Source organism: Pseudorca crassidens, chromosome 12 (genome assembly GCF_039906515.1).
Source record: "Pseudorca crassidens isolate mPseCra1 chromosome 12, mPseCra1.hap1, whole genome shotgun sequence".
NCBI lineage: Eukaryota > Metazoa > Chordata > Mammalia > Artiodactyla > Delphinidae > Pseudorca > Pseudorca crassidens.
The window spans coordinates 12,755,015-12,772,129 of NC_090307.1; the positions used below are offsets into that span (position 1 = coordinate 12,755,015).

Here is a 17,115-nt window from a genome sequence, read left to right on the forward strand (position 1 = left end):
CCATGGCCGCCGAGCCTGCGCGTCTGGAGCCTGTGCTCCGCAACGGAAGAGGCTGCGACAGTGAGAGAGGCCCGCGTACTGCAAAAAAAAAAAAAAAAAAAAAACAACAAAACAAGAATAAGATGAAGTCTTAGGCCTTGGTGACCTTACAGTCTAGAAAGAAGGAACACTATTCAGGCGAGGCTAACAATTTCTGAGTATCTGTTATGCTCCAGGCACCGTATTAGGCACTTAGCCTGCATTATCTCAGGACAATTCAAGGTCCCACAGTGCTATGAGTTCAGAGAGGTTCTGAAGGTGTCTTGAGCAAGCGACATTGGAACAGGCACTAGAAGAATAGGTATGATTTTAACAGGTTGAATTGGTGAAAGCAATTGAGGGAAGGAGGATGTATTAATTAAAGTCCAAATTGCAGCTGTGCTTCAGGAATGGGGAATATGCTGTTTGGCTCTGCAGACTCTGTTTTCTAAAAGCTAAGACTGTCGCAGTAGCCTCCTGCTTCACCTTCCTGCCTCCTCTCTCTCCCTGGTCCCTCCTACAAAAACAACTGCGAGATTCATCTTCCTAAAACCAATACAGGTCTCCCCCACTTTTTGAAAATTTGCTTTGTGTCACTTCGCTTTTACAAAAGACCTGAGTTAGTACTTGTTTTTGCTAACTGAAAGAAATCTGAAGAGGATTTTTGCTTTTACGGAAAAATCAGGAAAAAATACAGTTCAGTGTTTGTTTCGCAGTGAGTTACAGAGTTACCACCACGGAGAGTGGCACCGCCAAACTCCTTCCCCGGAACTACACTCAGCATCTCAGCATGGAGCAGCCATCGCTTTGAACTGTGTCTGTGAGCCCCTGTGCTTTATCTCGATTTATTCTGTGTGTCTGTTAGCAAGATGTGCCCTAAGGTGATGGTTTCTTTGCTTTACGCCATGTTGGCTTATGAAGCTTTCACAGGAATACTCTGCTTTCGGAGAGCAAGGGAAACTTGTTATCTGACCAAGTCAGGACTCTACTAGCTACTTTCTTCTAAAAGGAACAAAGTTAGGCAGGGAGGGAAAGAGGGACAAAGCGGGGGCGGGGAACTTTTCAATGAATCCTTACTCCCTACAGAACAAAGTCCAGACTCCTTATCTCCAAAGCCTTGAACACCTGGCAGTGCCCACGGGTGCCATTTTAGTTTCCTCTCCGGTCACTCCTTCCCCGCAGCTCCCCTACATTCCAGCCATCCCTCAAACACGTCATATACTTCACCCTTCCATGCCTTTATTCATGCTTTTCCTCTGCCTGAAATGGCCTAGCCTCTGTCAAAATCAGTTTTAAGATTTGAAGAGTCAGTTTAACTGATACCTTCCCTAAGAAATTCCTAACCACTCCTTCCAAATTCAGCATTCTCCCTTCTGTGGTACCACGGTGTGTCCTGCCTCTGTTCTAGCACTTGTCACCGTCCATCTTCTGATACTGGACCCCAAGTCAGGTTCCCTGGGTTCAAACTCCAGCTCTGCCACTTAAGAGCTGCATGGATTGGGGAAATTCTCTCTCTCTCAGGCTTGGTTTCCACATCTGTAAAAATGAGATACTTAAGATCTACTTCACAGAATTAGGAAATGAGAAAATATATGTGAAAATACTTTGTAAACCATAGAGAATATAACATTTTTACACTTACATATTTAAACATGTTACACTGGAATGACTCAGTTCTTCCCTGCTAGGTCTTTCTTCCCTGCCTGTCTTTTTTACCTACACATGCTGTACTTCACTTCTGATACTTCTGATCACCAAATACTGGAAGGCTTTTCCTCACACCAAGCAATTCTCTGCGACACCAGGTGGGTGGTTTGCAATTTGATTCAATTCTGACATTATCTACCTGGAGAGAGTGTCAGATCCCACAAGTTAAGGGCTCAGTCCCACAAGACTGCCACACACACACACACACACACACACACATGCACACGCACACGCACACACGCACACACACACAGTCCTCGGATGCCAGTCACAAGACAGGGATGCTACCTGTGCTTCTGACCAACTGGCTATAGATCGGAGGTTACAATGACCCCCTCCTCAGGTTCAATTAATTTGCTAGAGCAGCTCACAGAACTCAGAAAAACATTTTACTTGCTCTTACCGGTTTATTATAAAAGGTTATGATAAAGGATACAGTTGAACATCCAGATAGAAGAGATGCATAGGGCGAGGTATTTGGGAAGGGGCGAGGAGTTTCCATGCCCTCTCGGAGCCCATCACTCTCCCAGCACCTCTACATTCACCAACCCAGAAGCTCCCTGAACCTCATACTTAGGGGATTTTTATGGAGGATTCATCACATCACATAGGCATGATCGATCATTAACTCCATTTTCAGCCCTTCTGTCTTCTCAAGAGGATGGAGGTGGGGGGGCTGAAAATTCCAAGTTTCTAATCATGGCTTGGACTTTATGGTGATCAGTCCTCATCCAGGAGCCCACCCAGCATCACCTCATTAGAACAAAAGACATTTCGATCACCCAGGAAATTCCAAGGGTTCAGGAGCTCTGTGCCAGGAACCAGGGGCAGAGACCAATATATATTTTCTATTTATCTCACACACGTAAAAGGTAAAAAGTTTCTATTCCATTAGAAGGTAAGCTCCCAAAGAACAGGACTTTTTAAGGAAGCATTTTATTTAAAAATAATATTTACAAAAGAGTTGCAAAGATATAGAGGATTCCCATATATGCTTCACCCAACATCTCCTACTGTTAACAACTTAAATAACCATGGTATACTTATCAAAACTAAGAAATTAGCATCGGTATAATACTATTAGCTAAAATACAGACTTTATTCAGATTTTATCAGTTTTTCCACTGTCTTATTCTGTTCCAGGATCCAGTCCAGAATCCCATATTGCATTTAGTTGTCAGTCTCCTGCAACCTGTGACAAGTTTCTTAGTCTTTCCTTGTTTTTTCATGACTCTGACATTTTTGAAGTGCACTGGTTAGGTATTTTGTAGAAGTTAAAAAAAAAAACTCAATTTGTATTTGTATGGTACTTTCTCATGATGAGACTGAGGTTATAGATTTTTTAAAATACCGCAGGTGACACTCTCCTCATTGCATATCAGGGAGCACATGGTATCAACAGGACTTATTACTGTATTGATGATAAAAGAGGAATTTTTGACTCTTTGCCTCATATCCAGCACCTAAAACAGCCTGGCACATGGTGGTACTCAACTGTGGTACTCAAATGAATTCTCTTTTCACTATTACATGTCTTGCCTTCCACTAAATTGTAAAATCCTAAATGGCAAAGACCACACCTTATTCATCTTTGTAGGTTCTTAATGCCCAGTAGACTTGTCTTCAGTGGGTGTTCAGTAAACATTTAGGGATTGAATTGAAAGGTAAATTGGAATCTGGTTGTATCTTCAGGCAAAATCAAGCTTGAGAGTCATTAAGGAACCAGCGACTTATTTTAAGCAGCTCAGTTAAATAGTTTAGTATTTATTAAATGTCTATTATGTGCTGATATTCTAAGGGCTGGAGTCCCTATAGTATTTTATCAGTAACTGGAAGGGGACAGGGTGGGTAGGAAGGAGAATTGATAGACGCAGGCAGAGAGAGGGCTTTAGCTTTGAGCCTGCATGATGGAGATTTGGTGATATATTATTCTAAGGAGAGATCAGAGAAGGAAGTTTGGGGTTTAAGATAATTAATATGGCTCTTAACGTGTTGAATTTTTCTTGTGGGAAAACCCTATGGTTTTTTGGAACTCTCTGGGAGGTAGCTATAAATGCTGGGCAGAGGACAGGGCAGGCTAGAAATTTAAATTTGAAGCCATTTCTATTCTATCGCTACCTGGAGCCCAGGAAGGGGATAAGATGAGCAGAGCTTGAGTAGTGAGAAAGAAGAGGACGTCAGACTCTTGAGGAAATTCTGCCCTTAAGAGTAAGAAGGGGAGAAAGTGAAGAGGTTAGAGAAAGGACATTAGGACACTATCCGGAAGAGATTTCAAGAACTGGGTATTTGACAATACTAAGTAAGAAGCGAGGGAGGGAAGTTCTTTATTTAGGAGACACCAGATGTTTGGAAAGAATTAGGGAATGAGAGGGAAGTAAAACGTTGGAGTGATTAAACATCTATTTCGCTTTCCTTTGAGAAGCTAAACTATGAAAGGAAGAAAAAAAAGAGGACTGTGCCTGCAAACAACAGAATGCTGGAAAAAGGTCTTCTTTTAGTTCTGCCACTAATCCCTGACATCTGTGGTCCCGCATAAAGCACTCACCTGCTCAAGCCATTAACCTTCCCTGTAACGTTAACTGGAATAAATAATATCTGATCTAACAGTTTCACAAGACTTGTGTTCAGAAGCCTGCATCCCCACCAGACTGCCATAAGCTCCTTGAGGGCAGCGCCATACATAACTTTTATTGAAATTCTCGGGGCTTCCTAGAGCCATGACAATAACCATTGAGAAAACGCTTGCGGGATGAAGTGTTCGCTTATCACTCTGCAGTGCGCCTAACCGCGCAGCACTAGCATTCTCCACAACCCTGAGGTAGGTACTTTAATTACCCCCACTTTACACAGAAGTAAATGGTAACGGACCCAAAGTCCCCAACCAGCGGGTCTTGGAGACGGGATAACATTTTTCACAAAATTGACAGAGCATTCTCCATTCTCCGTCAAGTGAAAGAAGCCAGAAACAATAACTCATCTCAAAGGATAAGACTTCCGTAAAAGGAAGAAAAGAGTATAGCACTCAACCCCAAACGGTCTCCCTGCCCCTAGGCCGGAGCCGCAGTACGCCTGCGCCTGACTTCCGCCAGGCCTCGGCTGGCTTAGTTCGGGACTGGGTGGCGCGCGTGGTGATGACGAAAGCGGAAGTACTGAGGCTAGAGGCCAGACGAGAGCCCGGAGGGGCTCAGGGTTGCGGAAGTTTTGTGAGGGTTTGGGGGGCCGCTGGCTTTTGGAGCGCAGTGTTGTTTTGGAAGACGTTCCGGAAAGGAGGCCGCCGCTTGAGGTCCAAGAGCCACCGGCCTGCGCACGTTTGGGGCAGCTCCGGGCTCGACTCGACGTTGCCACTGTAGGTTTCCTCTGCCCCCGTTCCTCCTCGAGGAACCGCCTCGTATCTCCGCCATGGCATCCACCTCGAGCAACCTCCAGGTATCGCCATCCTCCCGCCCCCTGGAGAGCCCAAGCCAAGGGGAGGCGCTGGGCGTGGGGTGGGAAGTGGGGGGCGGGGAAGAGGGAGGAAGCGGTGGCGCGCCGGCCCAGAGGCAGGTGGGAGAATCGGACGCTTTCCGCATGCTTCCGGGGTTTCCCAAGCCTACTGGCTTTGTGGGACTTCTGACTTTTGTTGAGGATTTTGTTTTTGTTTTTCCTTTTCAAACCAGCCGAGTTTGAACCGAGCTGGGCAGAGCTTTGAACAGAGGCACGAACGCTGCAGTCAGTGTAAGGGAGAGAGGAAAGAACATAATGTATCCAGTGCATTACTCTGGACCAGTTGAAAATAGGGTGATTCGAGTTCTCTCCTAGTTCCTCAAGCTGGTGTAGCAAAGCCTTTCTTTTCGAGCTGTCAGGTGAATAGAAACGTGAGCACAGTCTCAGAATCTGAGGAATCCGTGAATTCATTGAGCTATACGTTCAGGTGCACGCTAATGGCTCCCAAAATATAGTATATAAATAAGATCATGGAGTTTTCTTAAACTCCTTTGTGACTTCACTTTCCCACCCCTACCGCAGTGAGTTCAGTGTTTTGTTCATAAAGCATGTAATCCTGATACTTTAGACTTAATTGCTAGACCTCTGTGGAATGGAATTCATGGAGATGAGAAATTTTTCAAACAGTGTCTCCCCATCCCTAGAATGGACCTGGGGCTTCAGTGGAGTTTAGAATATGACTTAACCTCGAGAGCTCCAGTCCACTAGTCAAGTTTGGGACAAAAGAGTAGCGTGAATCCCTGTATTGAATCTTTGTCTTGATCTTGCAGTTGAAAAGGCTTTTGTTGAGTGCCTGGTATAGGCACCTGGGATAATTAATAGAGGATCTACTGAGCCCAGGATAATTGATCCTGAAGAAAAATCACTGAAAGTAGACTGATTTAAATCGAGATCAAATTTTCACCAAAAAGGAGGTGGGGCACTTGATTGGGACTTTTATCTTGAAAATCAACCCAAAAGATTATGAAAATAAATGTTTTATGTCTTTAACAAAATATAATTGCAACGTGACTTATTTCTTAGAATAAAGAATAAGTCATGTGTTGACTTATGTGTATTTTTTCCAACAAGATTTCATTAAACTAAGATGCAACAATCTTCACTTAATATTAGTTTTTTGTAGCCCCATTCAGAAGGGGTTTTTTTGGTAAATGTACTTGGAAAAAGTATTGGTCATTTGATAAAACTGTTGTTCCTTTGAGGATCAAAGGTGATTTCTTTTGAAATGCCTTGTTTTCATCCTTGTTGGTTTGTCAGTTAACTGCATAGTTTTATTCCACCATCTTTAAAAAATGTTTTTATTGAAGTTTTATTGATTTACAATATAGTTTCAGGTGTACAGCATAGTGATTCAGTATTTCTACAGATTATACTCCATTAAAAATTAACACAAGATAATGGCTGTAATTTCCTGTGCTATACGATATATCCTTGTTGCTCATCTGTTTTATACATAGTACACCAACTTTTATTTGTCAAGAGTTTGCATGTGATTTGGGCATTCTACAATATAATTTTCATCTATTTACTGATCATTTTTATTTTGCAACATTTGCAGTTTCATTCTGTAATCCTTTGCATCATATTTGGATTGGATTGTGGATGTTCTTCAGTGAATCAGCTCGAGATTGACCCATATTAAAGGCATAATTGATAGTGTTAAACAGAGGGAGAGATAATGAGTTATACTTTTATCAGTGGTTGGGTCACAGATGTGCTTTCTCATTCAACCTTTTCCACCTTCTAATGTAGGAAATTTGGATGAAGAATATTCAACTAACGAATCGATTTCTCACTGAACAAGGCAAAATCCCCATAGCCAGATGCTTATAATCAAATGGAGGCATGCAGATAACTAAAAATCAAAATAAAATAATGCAGTAATGCTCTAATAGAAGTAAAGGTTAGTGTGAGAGGGCAGAAAGGAAGGGCTTGTGTAACTCTTCAAGGATAAATGAGAAATGTTCCGCAGAGAAGATGATGTGAGCTTAGATAAGAGTGAAAGGTACTGACACTAATTTTCTGCCTGGTGTTTGATGTGATCTCATTTAGTCCTCAAAACAACTCTTCAAGGTATTACTCCAGTTTCACAGTATAAGAAACAAAAGCTTATTAAGTTTATGATTTGCCCAAAGACATACAGTTAATTAGTATTGAAGACTTGGATTAGTTTTGAATCCAGGTCTATCTGCTTATAAGTTTGTGCTTTTTCACTATGAAGTCATGCCTTCTTGGACAAGAAAGTGGGATGCATTCCAAGCAGAGAAAAACAACATATGCCTCAGTCTAGAAGTGTAATAAACCTCGCAGAGGGTCGGGAGAAACTGCAAGTTCATTGTGCATAGAACTCAAAGTTTACTCAGTCCTGAATATTTACTTTTCTGAGTGTCTGCTATGTCATGCATTTTGCTACATGTTGGGGAATCATAAAAGAAATGTATCATCCTTGATTTCCAAGGGCTTATATTCTGACGTGAAAACATCAGACATAAAGGGACTACTAGGATACTTTGTGACCTTTGGAAGGATGTACAAGAGGCAGTGGAAATTTAGAGGAAGCAGAGGCTAGGCCTCCTGGGGGTGCTGGGAAGGACTTTGCAGTTGGAAGACCACAGTGACTGTGCTGAGTGTTGGACAATGGGATAGGGTATTCCAGGTGGAGAGCACACTGTACACGGAGGTATGAAGTCTGAGCCATCTGGGTTGTCCCTGTAGTTTGGTGTGACGGGAACGGAGTGTGCCAGGTGAGGGGTCAAGCCTAGTTAAGCCACATGACAAGGAGCAGTGTGTGCTGCACATAGGTGATTGGTCCCCATCCTGCTGTCAGAGGGGAGTCAGAGAAGGCAGTAAGCTCACGTTTTTGTTTTAGAATGAAACCATTGTGTGTGTGCAGGGCACAGCTTGACAGTGGGGATTACAAGAAGAGGTGGCACATTTGGGGCCAGGGTGGTCCTGAACTTCAGGGGCTTGAAATGCTTGTGGGGACAGTCAGGTAGAACTGTCCATTGAGCAGCTGGGTACATATGTATAAAACTTAGGCTAGGCTGGGAATAAGGATTTGGGAGTTAGTAGCATATGGATGGTAGCAGAGGTGTGGCCATCTTGGAAAGTTTATAGAATGAGGAAAGACAAGGACCAAGGCACAGACCCAGTGGAATATCAGCGTTTAAGGAGAGAGAAAAGGAAGCCTGAAAAAGAATCGTGACATAGCCAAGAGTCAAACCTGCAGAGGATGGTGCGTTGATGGCCAAAGGAGGCCATGTGAGGTGTCTCTTACGAGGGCTAAGTTCTCACCTAGTGACCCATAACTAGATAAGTGAGAGATCTTGCAGTCGAGGGGCAGGAAGCATTGCCGTGGGAGGAATCAAGAAACCGAGATGAACTTCGGGTTCTCTTTGGGGCTTTGCTGTGGAGGTGAAGAGGCAAGTTTTGAATAAGATGGTAGCTACATGGGAACCTTAGAATTGGGGAGAGCTGGTGTGTTTCTGTTGGTGTTTTGTAGCTATGAGTCTAAGGTAGGACTTGCATACATTTTTATGCTAAGGAATGCTCCCCCAAAAAGGGAAAGGTTAGGTTGGGGAGAACAGTTGAGCTGTTAAAATCGAGGGGACTGAATGTCTGAGGAGGAAGGTAGGAATGGGCTCCAGAGCACCAGGGAAAGAATCAGCCTTGAAAGACAGGGGCTGGGACAGCTTTCCTCCTGAGATGGGTGGGTCTGGAATTTACCCAGTTTCCCAGGGTTTTCTAGCGTGGGCACATCATGGTCTCCTAATCTGAAAAGGACAGTCCCAGATGTTCCCAGCCTTTGTGCCTCCATATCAATGACTGGATCCTGGCTGACCCTGAGATTCAGTCAGTCTTGTGCCAGCCTCCAGATTATAAAAAAGCCAGTACAACAGGCATGACTCCTGTCCTCGTGGAGCTTATATTCTAGTGGGAGAGGACAGGCCAAAACAAAACAAAACCCACATGCACAGAAACAAGCCACTGGAAGGATTTTAAACAGAAGAGTGGCGTGTTTTAAAATTGAATAAATTTGGGAATCATCAGCCTGAAGATAATCAGCTTCAGTCATTGAGACCAGCTCACATAGGGAGGGAGGAAACAGAAGGACGCCCGAGCCCTGAGGAGCCCTGATACTTCAGCGTCAGGTTCAAGAAGGAGAGTCAGCAAAGGAAACTGAGCAGGAGCTGTCAGCGGCGGGAGGAAAGCGGGCAGAGGGCAGCGCTCCAGAGGGAAGTGATGCTGCTGTAGAATACTGTCGAGAGATCGAGGTGGACGCAGAGCTGGTCTTTGGATCTGGCACCACAGAGAACCTTGATATGAGCAGATTTATTGATAAGGTAAGGGACAGAAGCCCAGATTGGCAGCTGAAGGGTAAGGAGGAAAAAAGGAACTGGAAAGAGTAGAGACTGCGCTGGTGAGGTTTGGGTTCTGAAGGTAGCAGAGAAGCAGAACCAAGCTGAAGGGGGTTTTAGTGTCAGGGCTAGCTGAAGGAGGGCTGTTTGCATGCCTGCAGTGCAAGTCCCCTTCCTTGTGGAGCTTCCCTGTATACTAAAGGAGATGGCCAGTAAATGAGTATGCAGGGGAACAATGATAAACACAGCAATGGGATAGAAGTGCAGGGTGAGGGGAGGGCTGAGATCAGGGGTGGGGTGCAGCCTTTGAAATAGGAGAGGAGGGAGGGCCTCTCTGAGGACTTGGCATGTGAACTGTGACTGAAAATGAGACCCTTGTGCATCCATCTGGGGAAAGAGCAGGGAAGAGTGTTGTGGGCAGAGGGGTCCTAGTCCACAGGCTGCCTGAGTGAAGGAGGACTAGAGGGTTTCAGGTGAGACCCAGACAGAGCCAGGGCCCAGGTAGATCATGACCCAGCATTTGGGATTTATTGTTCGCAATGGGAAGCCATCAAAGGGTGCCCTTCACTGGTGCTGTGTGGACTTCCGTATCAACTGTGGAAGCAGGCTGACCGCTTCGAGGAGGCTAGGCGGTAGGTTTGACAGATGTGATAGTGGATTGAGCTAGGGTGGTAGCGATGGAGACGGTCAGGGTTATATTCTGAAAGAATAATTGGCACTCCCAAACCATGCAAGACATGGTTAATTTTGTTTCAAATGAAAAATGCTAACAGAAACAAGGGTGAAGTGGAGCATTCATCAGGGGAAAAACAGATGCATATCCTCCAATCATCATCTTCGATTAAAGGTTTAACATGTTCTGTCCAGTATGGTAGCCACATGTGGCAATTTAAATTAAAATTTTACTTAAATAAAACTTAAAACTCTTCAGTCACATTAGCCAAAAGTTTCAAAAGCCATATGCTCCCGTATTGGACAGTGCAAATACAGATGCATCCATCATCAGAGAAAGGCTGCTTTAAAGTGATTGGTACCGTATTTGGAGCTAGATTTTTAAATACTGACTGTATGAGTTTTAACAAATGTCATTTTGGTTCCTAAAAGAGGGCTGACAGCAAATGAGGGGAATGCATAGCTGAAGAGGTGAGTGGCAGGCACAGCAATTGAAAATAGCATAAGAAGGAAACTATAGCCAGAAAAAGGAAGAACTTACTTCTGCTACATGACTTAGCCTCTGAGCCTTCTGGATACATTTTTATTAGACCAGGTACACCAAACCACCGGTTGACCAGGTGCTGTGACTCCACCCTTTATATCCTGCTGAGTTTACGAAACTTGGAAATTTAGCTCCAAGTTCAGGCTATTTGAACTGTGAAACATGTACTGCTACATTTTATCAGTTCTGAGACACACCATTTATTTTTCTTCCCTCCTGCCACAGCAGAGGGAAGGCCTCTTCCTCCCATTTATCCCATCTCTATGCAGTCCATGAGCAACTGCTTCAAAATACAATATTTTCAACATATGATTAGTTTTTGGATTATTTGAATAATTTCTTATCTTAATTGTATGCTTATTTTTAATATAGCGTAGCCATGATTATTTTTTTCTACTGGCTCTTATTTCTGTTGAATAGTTTTACTACCTAAATTAATACAGGTGGAATGTTTCAGTAAATCATGCTTGTTCTTAATTTGTATGTGTGTGCATATTTTAAAATATTAAAGATAGTTTTCTTAATGAAAATTTTATTTTGAGATGATTGTAGATTCACACGCAGTTGGGAGAAATAATACAGAGAGAGCCTGTGTACCCTTCACCCAGTTGTCCCCAACGGCAGCATCTTGTAAAACTATATAGTACAGTATCACAACCCGGATGTTGACATTGATATATTCTACTGTCTTACTCAGATTTCCCCAGTCTTAAGTGTGTGTGTGTGTGTGTGTCTGTGCACACAGAGTTCCGTCGAGTTAATTCCTGTATCCCCCCGCCGTAGTCATGATACAGAAGAGTTCTCTCCCAGAGGATCCCTCTCGTTGCCCTTTTATAGCCACAGTTACTTCCCTTTCTCTTCCCCCCGCATTCCTGTCTCCTGACAATGCTAAACGGCTCTTCACCTCTGGTTTTGTCATTTGAGGTTATGTGAATGGAATCATGCAGTATGTAACCTTTTGGGATTGGTTCTTTTCACCTAGCTTAATTCCCTCAAGATTCATCCAAGTTGCGTATATCAGTAGTTCATTCTTTTTTGTTACTGAGTAGTACTCCCTGGTCTGGGTGTACCACGGTTTAACCATGAAGGGCATCTGGAATGTTCAAGTACAAGTTTTTATGTGAACGTAGTCTTTATTTCTCTGAGATAAATGCCCAGGAGTGGAGTTGCTGATTCATGTGGTGGTTGCGTGTTTAGATTTGTAAGAAAAACAAACCTGTTTCCCAGAGTGACTGTACCTTTTTACATCTCAGCAATGTATAAGTGATCCAGTTCTCTGTATCCTCACCACTGTTTGGCATTGTCACTATTTTTTATTTTAGCCATTCTGATACATGTTTAGTGATATCTCACTGTGGTTTTAATTTGCATTTCCCTAACGGCTAGTGATGTTGAACATCTTTTCATGTGCTAATTTGCCATCTGTATATCCTTTTTGGTGAAATGTCTATTTATGTCTTTAGCTTATTTTCTACTTCAGTTGTTTTTAAGCTTGATTTTTGAGAGTTCTTTCTGTATTCTAAGTACTAGTCCTTTCCCAAACGTGGTTTGCAAACATTTCTCCCACTCTTTGGCTTGTCTTTTCATCCTTTTAACAGGCTGTTTTACAGACCCAAAATTTTTAAGTTTGATGAGGTCCAATTTATCATTTTTTTTTCCTTTGAGGTGTAATTGATATATAATGTTATATTAGTTTCAGGTGTGCAACATGGTTCGATATTTGTTTATATTGTGAGGTGATCACCACAGTACATCTGGTTAACATCTGTCACCATACATAGTTACAAAATATTTTTCTTGTGACAACTTTCAAAAATACGTAAGAGAGTATTATTAATTATAGTCACCATGCTACACATGACATCCCCATGACTGATTTACTTTATGCTGGAAGTTTGTACCTTTGGACCCCCTTCACCTGTTTCGCCCACCCCCCCACCTGTGGCAACCACCAGTCTGTTCTCTGTGTGTGAGCTCATTTTTTGTTTTTGGGGTTTTTTTTTTTAGATTCCCCATATAAGTAAGATCATATGGTATTTGTCTTTCTTGGTCTGACTTATTTTACTTAGCATAATGCCCTCAGGTTCCATCCATGTTTTTGCAAATGGCAAGATTTCCTTTTTTATGGCTGAATAATATTTGATATATATATTTTTTCTTTATCCAGTCATCCTTTGGTGGACACTTAGGTGTTTCCATATCTTGGCTGTTGTAAATAATGCTGCAGTGAACATGGGGGTGCACATATCTTTTCAAGCTAATATTTTCATTTTCTTCAGATAAATACCCAGGAGTGGAATTGCTGGATCATATGATAGTTCTGTTTTTAATTTTTTGAGGAACCTCCATACTATTTTCCATAGTAACTGCACCAACTTATACTTCCATCAACAGTACACTAGAGTTCCCTGTTCTCTACATCCTCACCAACACTTTTTATTTCTTGTCTCTTTGATAATAGCCATTCTGATGGGTGTGAGGTGATAACGCATTGTTGTTTTGATCTGCATTTCCCTGATGATTAATGATGTTGAGGACCTTTTCACGTACCTGTTGGCCATCTGTGTGTCTTCTTTGGAAAAATGTTTATTCAGATCCACTGCCCATTTTTTGATCAAATTGTTTTGGTTTTTGCTCTTGATTTGTATGAGTATTTTATATTTTTTGATATTAACCCCTTATCAGATATATATGATTTGCAAGTATTTTCTCCCATTCAGTAGGTTACCTTTCATTCTGTTGATTATTTCCTTTGCTGTGCAGAAGCTTTTTTGTTTGATGTAGTCACACTTATTTTTGCTTTTGTTGCCTTTGTGGCATCAAATCCAAAAAAATATCACCAAGACCAACGTCAAGGAGCTTATCATCTGCGTTTTCTTCTAGGAGTTTTATGGTTTCAGGTCTTATGTTCAAATCTTTACTCCATTTTGAGTTATTTTTGTGTATTGTATAACATAGTATTCATTTTCATTCTTCTGCATTTGGCTGTCCAGTTTTCCCAGCATCATTTATTGAAGAGACTGTACTTTCCCCATCATACATTCTTTGCTCCTTTGTGGTAAATTAATTGAGAACATATGTGTTGGTTTATTCCTGGGCTCTTTCTTCTGTTCCATTGATCTATGTGTCTTTTTTATGCCAATATACTGTTTTTATTTTTTCTTTTTATATATTGTGCTTTTGGTGTCAAGTCTAAGAACCCTTTGCCTAGCCCTAGATGGTGAAGATACTCTTTGTTTTTTCTAAGGATTTTATAGTTTTACTTTTTTTTGTGTGTGTGTGATACGCAGGCCTCTCACTGTTGTGGCCTCTCCCGTTGCGGAGCACAGGCTCCAGACGCACAGGCTCAGTGGCCATGGCTCATGGGCCTAGCCGCTCCGCCGCATGTGGGATCTTCCTGGACCGGGGCACGAACCCTCGTCCCCTGCATCGGCAGGCGGACTCTCAACCACTGCGCCACCAGGGAAGCCCTGCATTTTATATTTAAGTCTGTGATCCATTTCAAGTTAGTTTTTGTACAGAGTACAAGGTTTAGTTTGAGGCGTTCTTCCTCTTTTTTTTTTTTGGCTTATGGATGTTCATTTGCTCTGGAACCATTTCTTTAAAAGCCTATCTTGGGGCTTCCCTGGTGGCGCAGTGGTTGAGAGTCCGCCTGCTGATGCAGGGGATGCGGGTTCGTGCCCCGGTCTGGGAAGATCCCACATCGGAGCGGCTGGGCCCGTGAGCCATGGCCGCTGAGCCTGCGCATCTGGAGCCTGTGCTCCGCACGGGAGAGGCCACAGCAGTGAGAGGCCGGTGTACCACAAAAAAAAAAAAAAAAAAGCCTATTTTTCTGCCATTAACTTGCCTTTCTATATCTTTGTCAAAATTCAGTTGGACATAGCTGTATGGATCTATTTCTGGTAGTTGTGTGTGTGGGTTTTTTTTAAGTTATTTACAACTTTTGAACTTACAAAACAGAAACAGACTCACAGACTTAGAGAACAAACTTATGGTTGCAGGGGTGGGGGAGGGACAGTTAGGAAATTTGGGATGACATGTCCACACTGCTGTATTCAAAATGGATCTGGGTTCCCTGGTGGCGCAGTGCCTAAGAATCCGCCTGCCAGTGCAGGGGACGTGGGTTCCAGCCCTGGTCCGGGAAGATCCCACATGCTGCGGAGCAACTAAGCCCCATGCACCACAACTACTGAGCCTGCGCTCTAGAGCCCGCGAGCCACACCTACTGAGCCTGCATGCCACAACTACTGAAGCCCGCATGCCACAACTACTGAGCCCGCACGCACCACAACTACTGAAGCCCCCAAGCCTAGAGCCTGTGCTCCACAACAAGAGAAGACACCACAGTGAGAAGCCCACGTACCGCAACGCAGAGCAGGCCCCGCTCGCCACAACTAGAGAAAACCCACACGTGGCAACAAAGACCCAACACAGCCAAAATTAAAAAAATAAAATAAGTTTTAATAAAGTAAAATAAAATGGATAACCAACCAGGACCTACTGTATAGTACAGGGAACTCTGCTCAATATTATGTAACAACATAAATGGGAAAAGAACTTGAAAAAGAATAGATACGTGTATATGTACAACTGAATCACTTTGCTGCACACCTGAAACTAACATAGCATTGCTAATCAACTCTACTCCAATATAAAATAAAAAGTTAAAAAAGTACTACAAAAGTTGCCCATTTCATTATGGAATTTCTGAAAGATGTGAAGAAGTAGGAAATGAAAAAAATTGAGTCTTATCAAAGATAAGCTCTGTGAAATTTCCTTCCCATCTTTCTTCTGTGCTTTTTAAAAGTTTATTTATTTGTTTGTTTGCTGTTGTTTCAAATACTTGATCTCATGCTATATGTAAAAATTGTATAATGCTTTTTAAAAACTTCCATTATTCATTTTTCCATATTATTACAAATACTGCTTAATATTTAACAATTCTACTTTTTACATTGTGTGGCATCTTTTCACTATTTAAAATTTAAGTTTTCAAGTTTTGTTTTTGTTTTTTCAAAAGACCTCTCTGGTTTGTCTTTGCTCAGTGAACCTTTTAGTTAATTACTGAGTTAAAAGATTTGGGTATTTTTCAGACTCTTGGTATTTCATTGCCCTATTGCTTCTGAAGGGGTTTTACCCCATTTAAATTTTACTGTTGTCATATGCTTTAGACATTTGATTTTTGAGAATTTCCATAAATGCTTTTAACTTGAATTTTCATGTTACTTGATTATTCCTTACTAGCCCTGAGCTTGACTTTTGTTGAGTGAAAAATTATGTGAGAATCTCAGTGATTGGTACTAGATAAAGAGGTGTTCAGATAGCATTTACCTATAGAAGAAATGTAATTTGCATTTTATAAATAATTATAATTTATAATACAATGCAGTTGTGATTTAGAAAAAAAGGTAGATTTGTTTTAAGGTTGCTTTCATTTTTAAAGAAAACATTCAACGTGATTATTTATTTCAGACTTATGCTATGCTTTGATTTTGATGGTATAGTTTTGCCTCCCTTCAAACAGAAAGCGATAGATCTTGCTAGCAAAGCAGCCCAGGAAGACAAAGCTGGGAACTACGAGGAAGCCCTTCAACTCTACCAACACGCTGTACAGTATTTTCTCCATGTAGTTAAATGTAAGGTCATCATTTGTTTTTTTATTTAAAAACACTAAAAAGATTATTCTCTTTCATTTATAAAAATTGAAGTACAATGCCAGAAAATTATAAACCATCAATTTGCAAAAGAGTCCCACTAGCTTCTTAGTAGTTTTTAAGTACTCAACCAACAAATGTGCACAGCTGTCATAGTTATTACTTTGTACACCTAAACATATTAAAATGCCATATAGTCAGTGGGAAAAAGTTTTCATTTTACTGGTTATGTACGCAGATTATGTAATCTGGACCTACTCATTTTCTAAACATCTCTTTGAAAATAGATGTTTTAAAAATAGGTTGGGGGACTTTCCTGGTGGTCCAGTGGTTAAGACTCCACGCTTCCACTGCAGGGGGCGCGGGTTCGATCCCTGGTGGGGAAACTAAGATCCCACATGCTGTGCTGCGCAGCCAAAACAGAAACAAACAAAAATAGGTTGGGAGACATTTTGTGTATTTCCAAATATGTATTCAGTGTTTACCACCTGCCAGCTACTGTTCTAGGCACTGAGATACAGCAGTGAGGAAGAAATGGATAACGACCCCTGCCTTCATGGGTCTTAAACCTAATGCTGAACATATGTGAAATAAGACATTGAAAAAGTGTCTTTCTGGCAAACTTCGTTTTTTTTTTAAATAAAAATTTTAGCAGTTGGATAATTTAGGATTTTCTTTT

At 41.9% G+C, this 17,115-nt stretch overlaps 1 protein-coding gene across 1 annotated transcript in view; it reads left to right on the forward strand.

Moving 5' to 3' along the window:
- Window positions 1-4,850: 4,850 nt before the first annotated feature.
- The window catches only part of VPS4B (vacuolar protein sorting 4 homolog B), a 31,555-nt gene continuing 19,290 nt past the window's right edge, over window positions 4,851-17,115 (forward strand). The window contains exons 1-2 of the mRNA XM_067698889.1: window positions 4,851-5,151; window positions 16,307-16,418. Coding sequence (XP_067554990.1) covers window positions 5,125-5,151; window positions 16,307-16,418 — 139 coding nt within the window. The 5' untranslated portion in view covers window positions 4,851-5,124. The remainder of the gene's footprint in view (window positions 5,152-16,306; window positions 16,419-17,115) is intronic.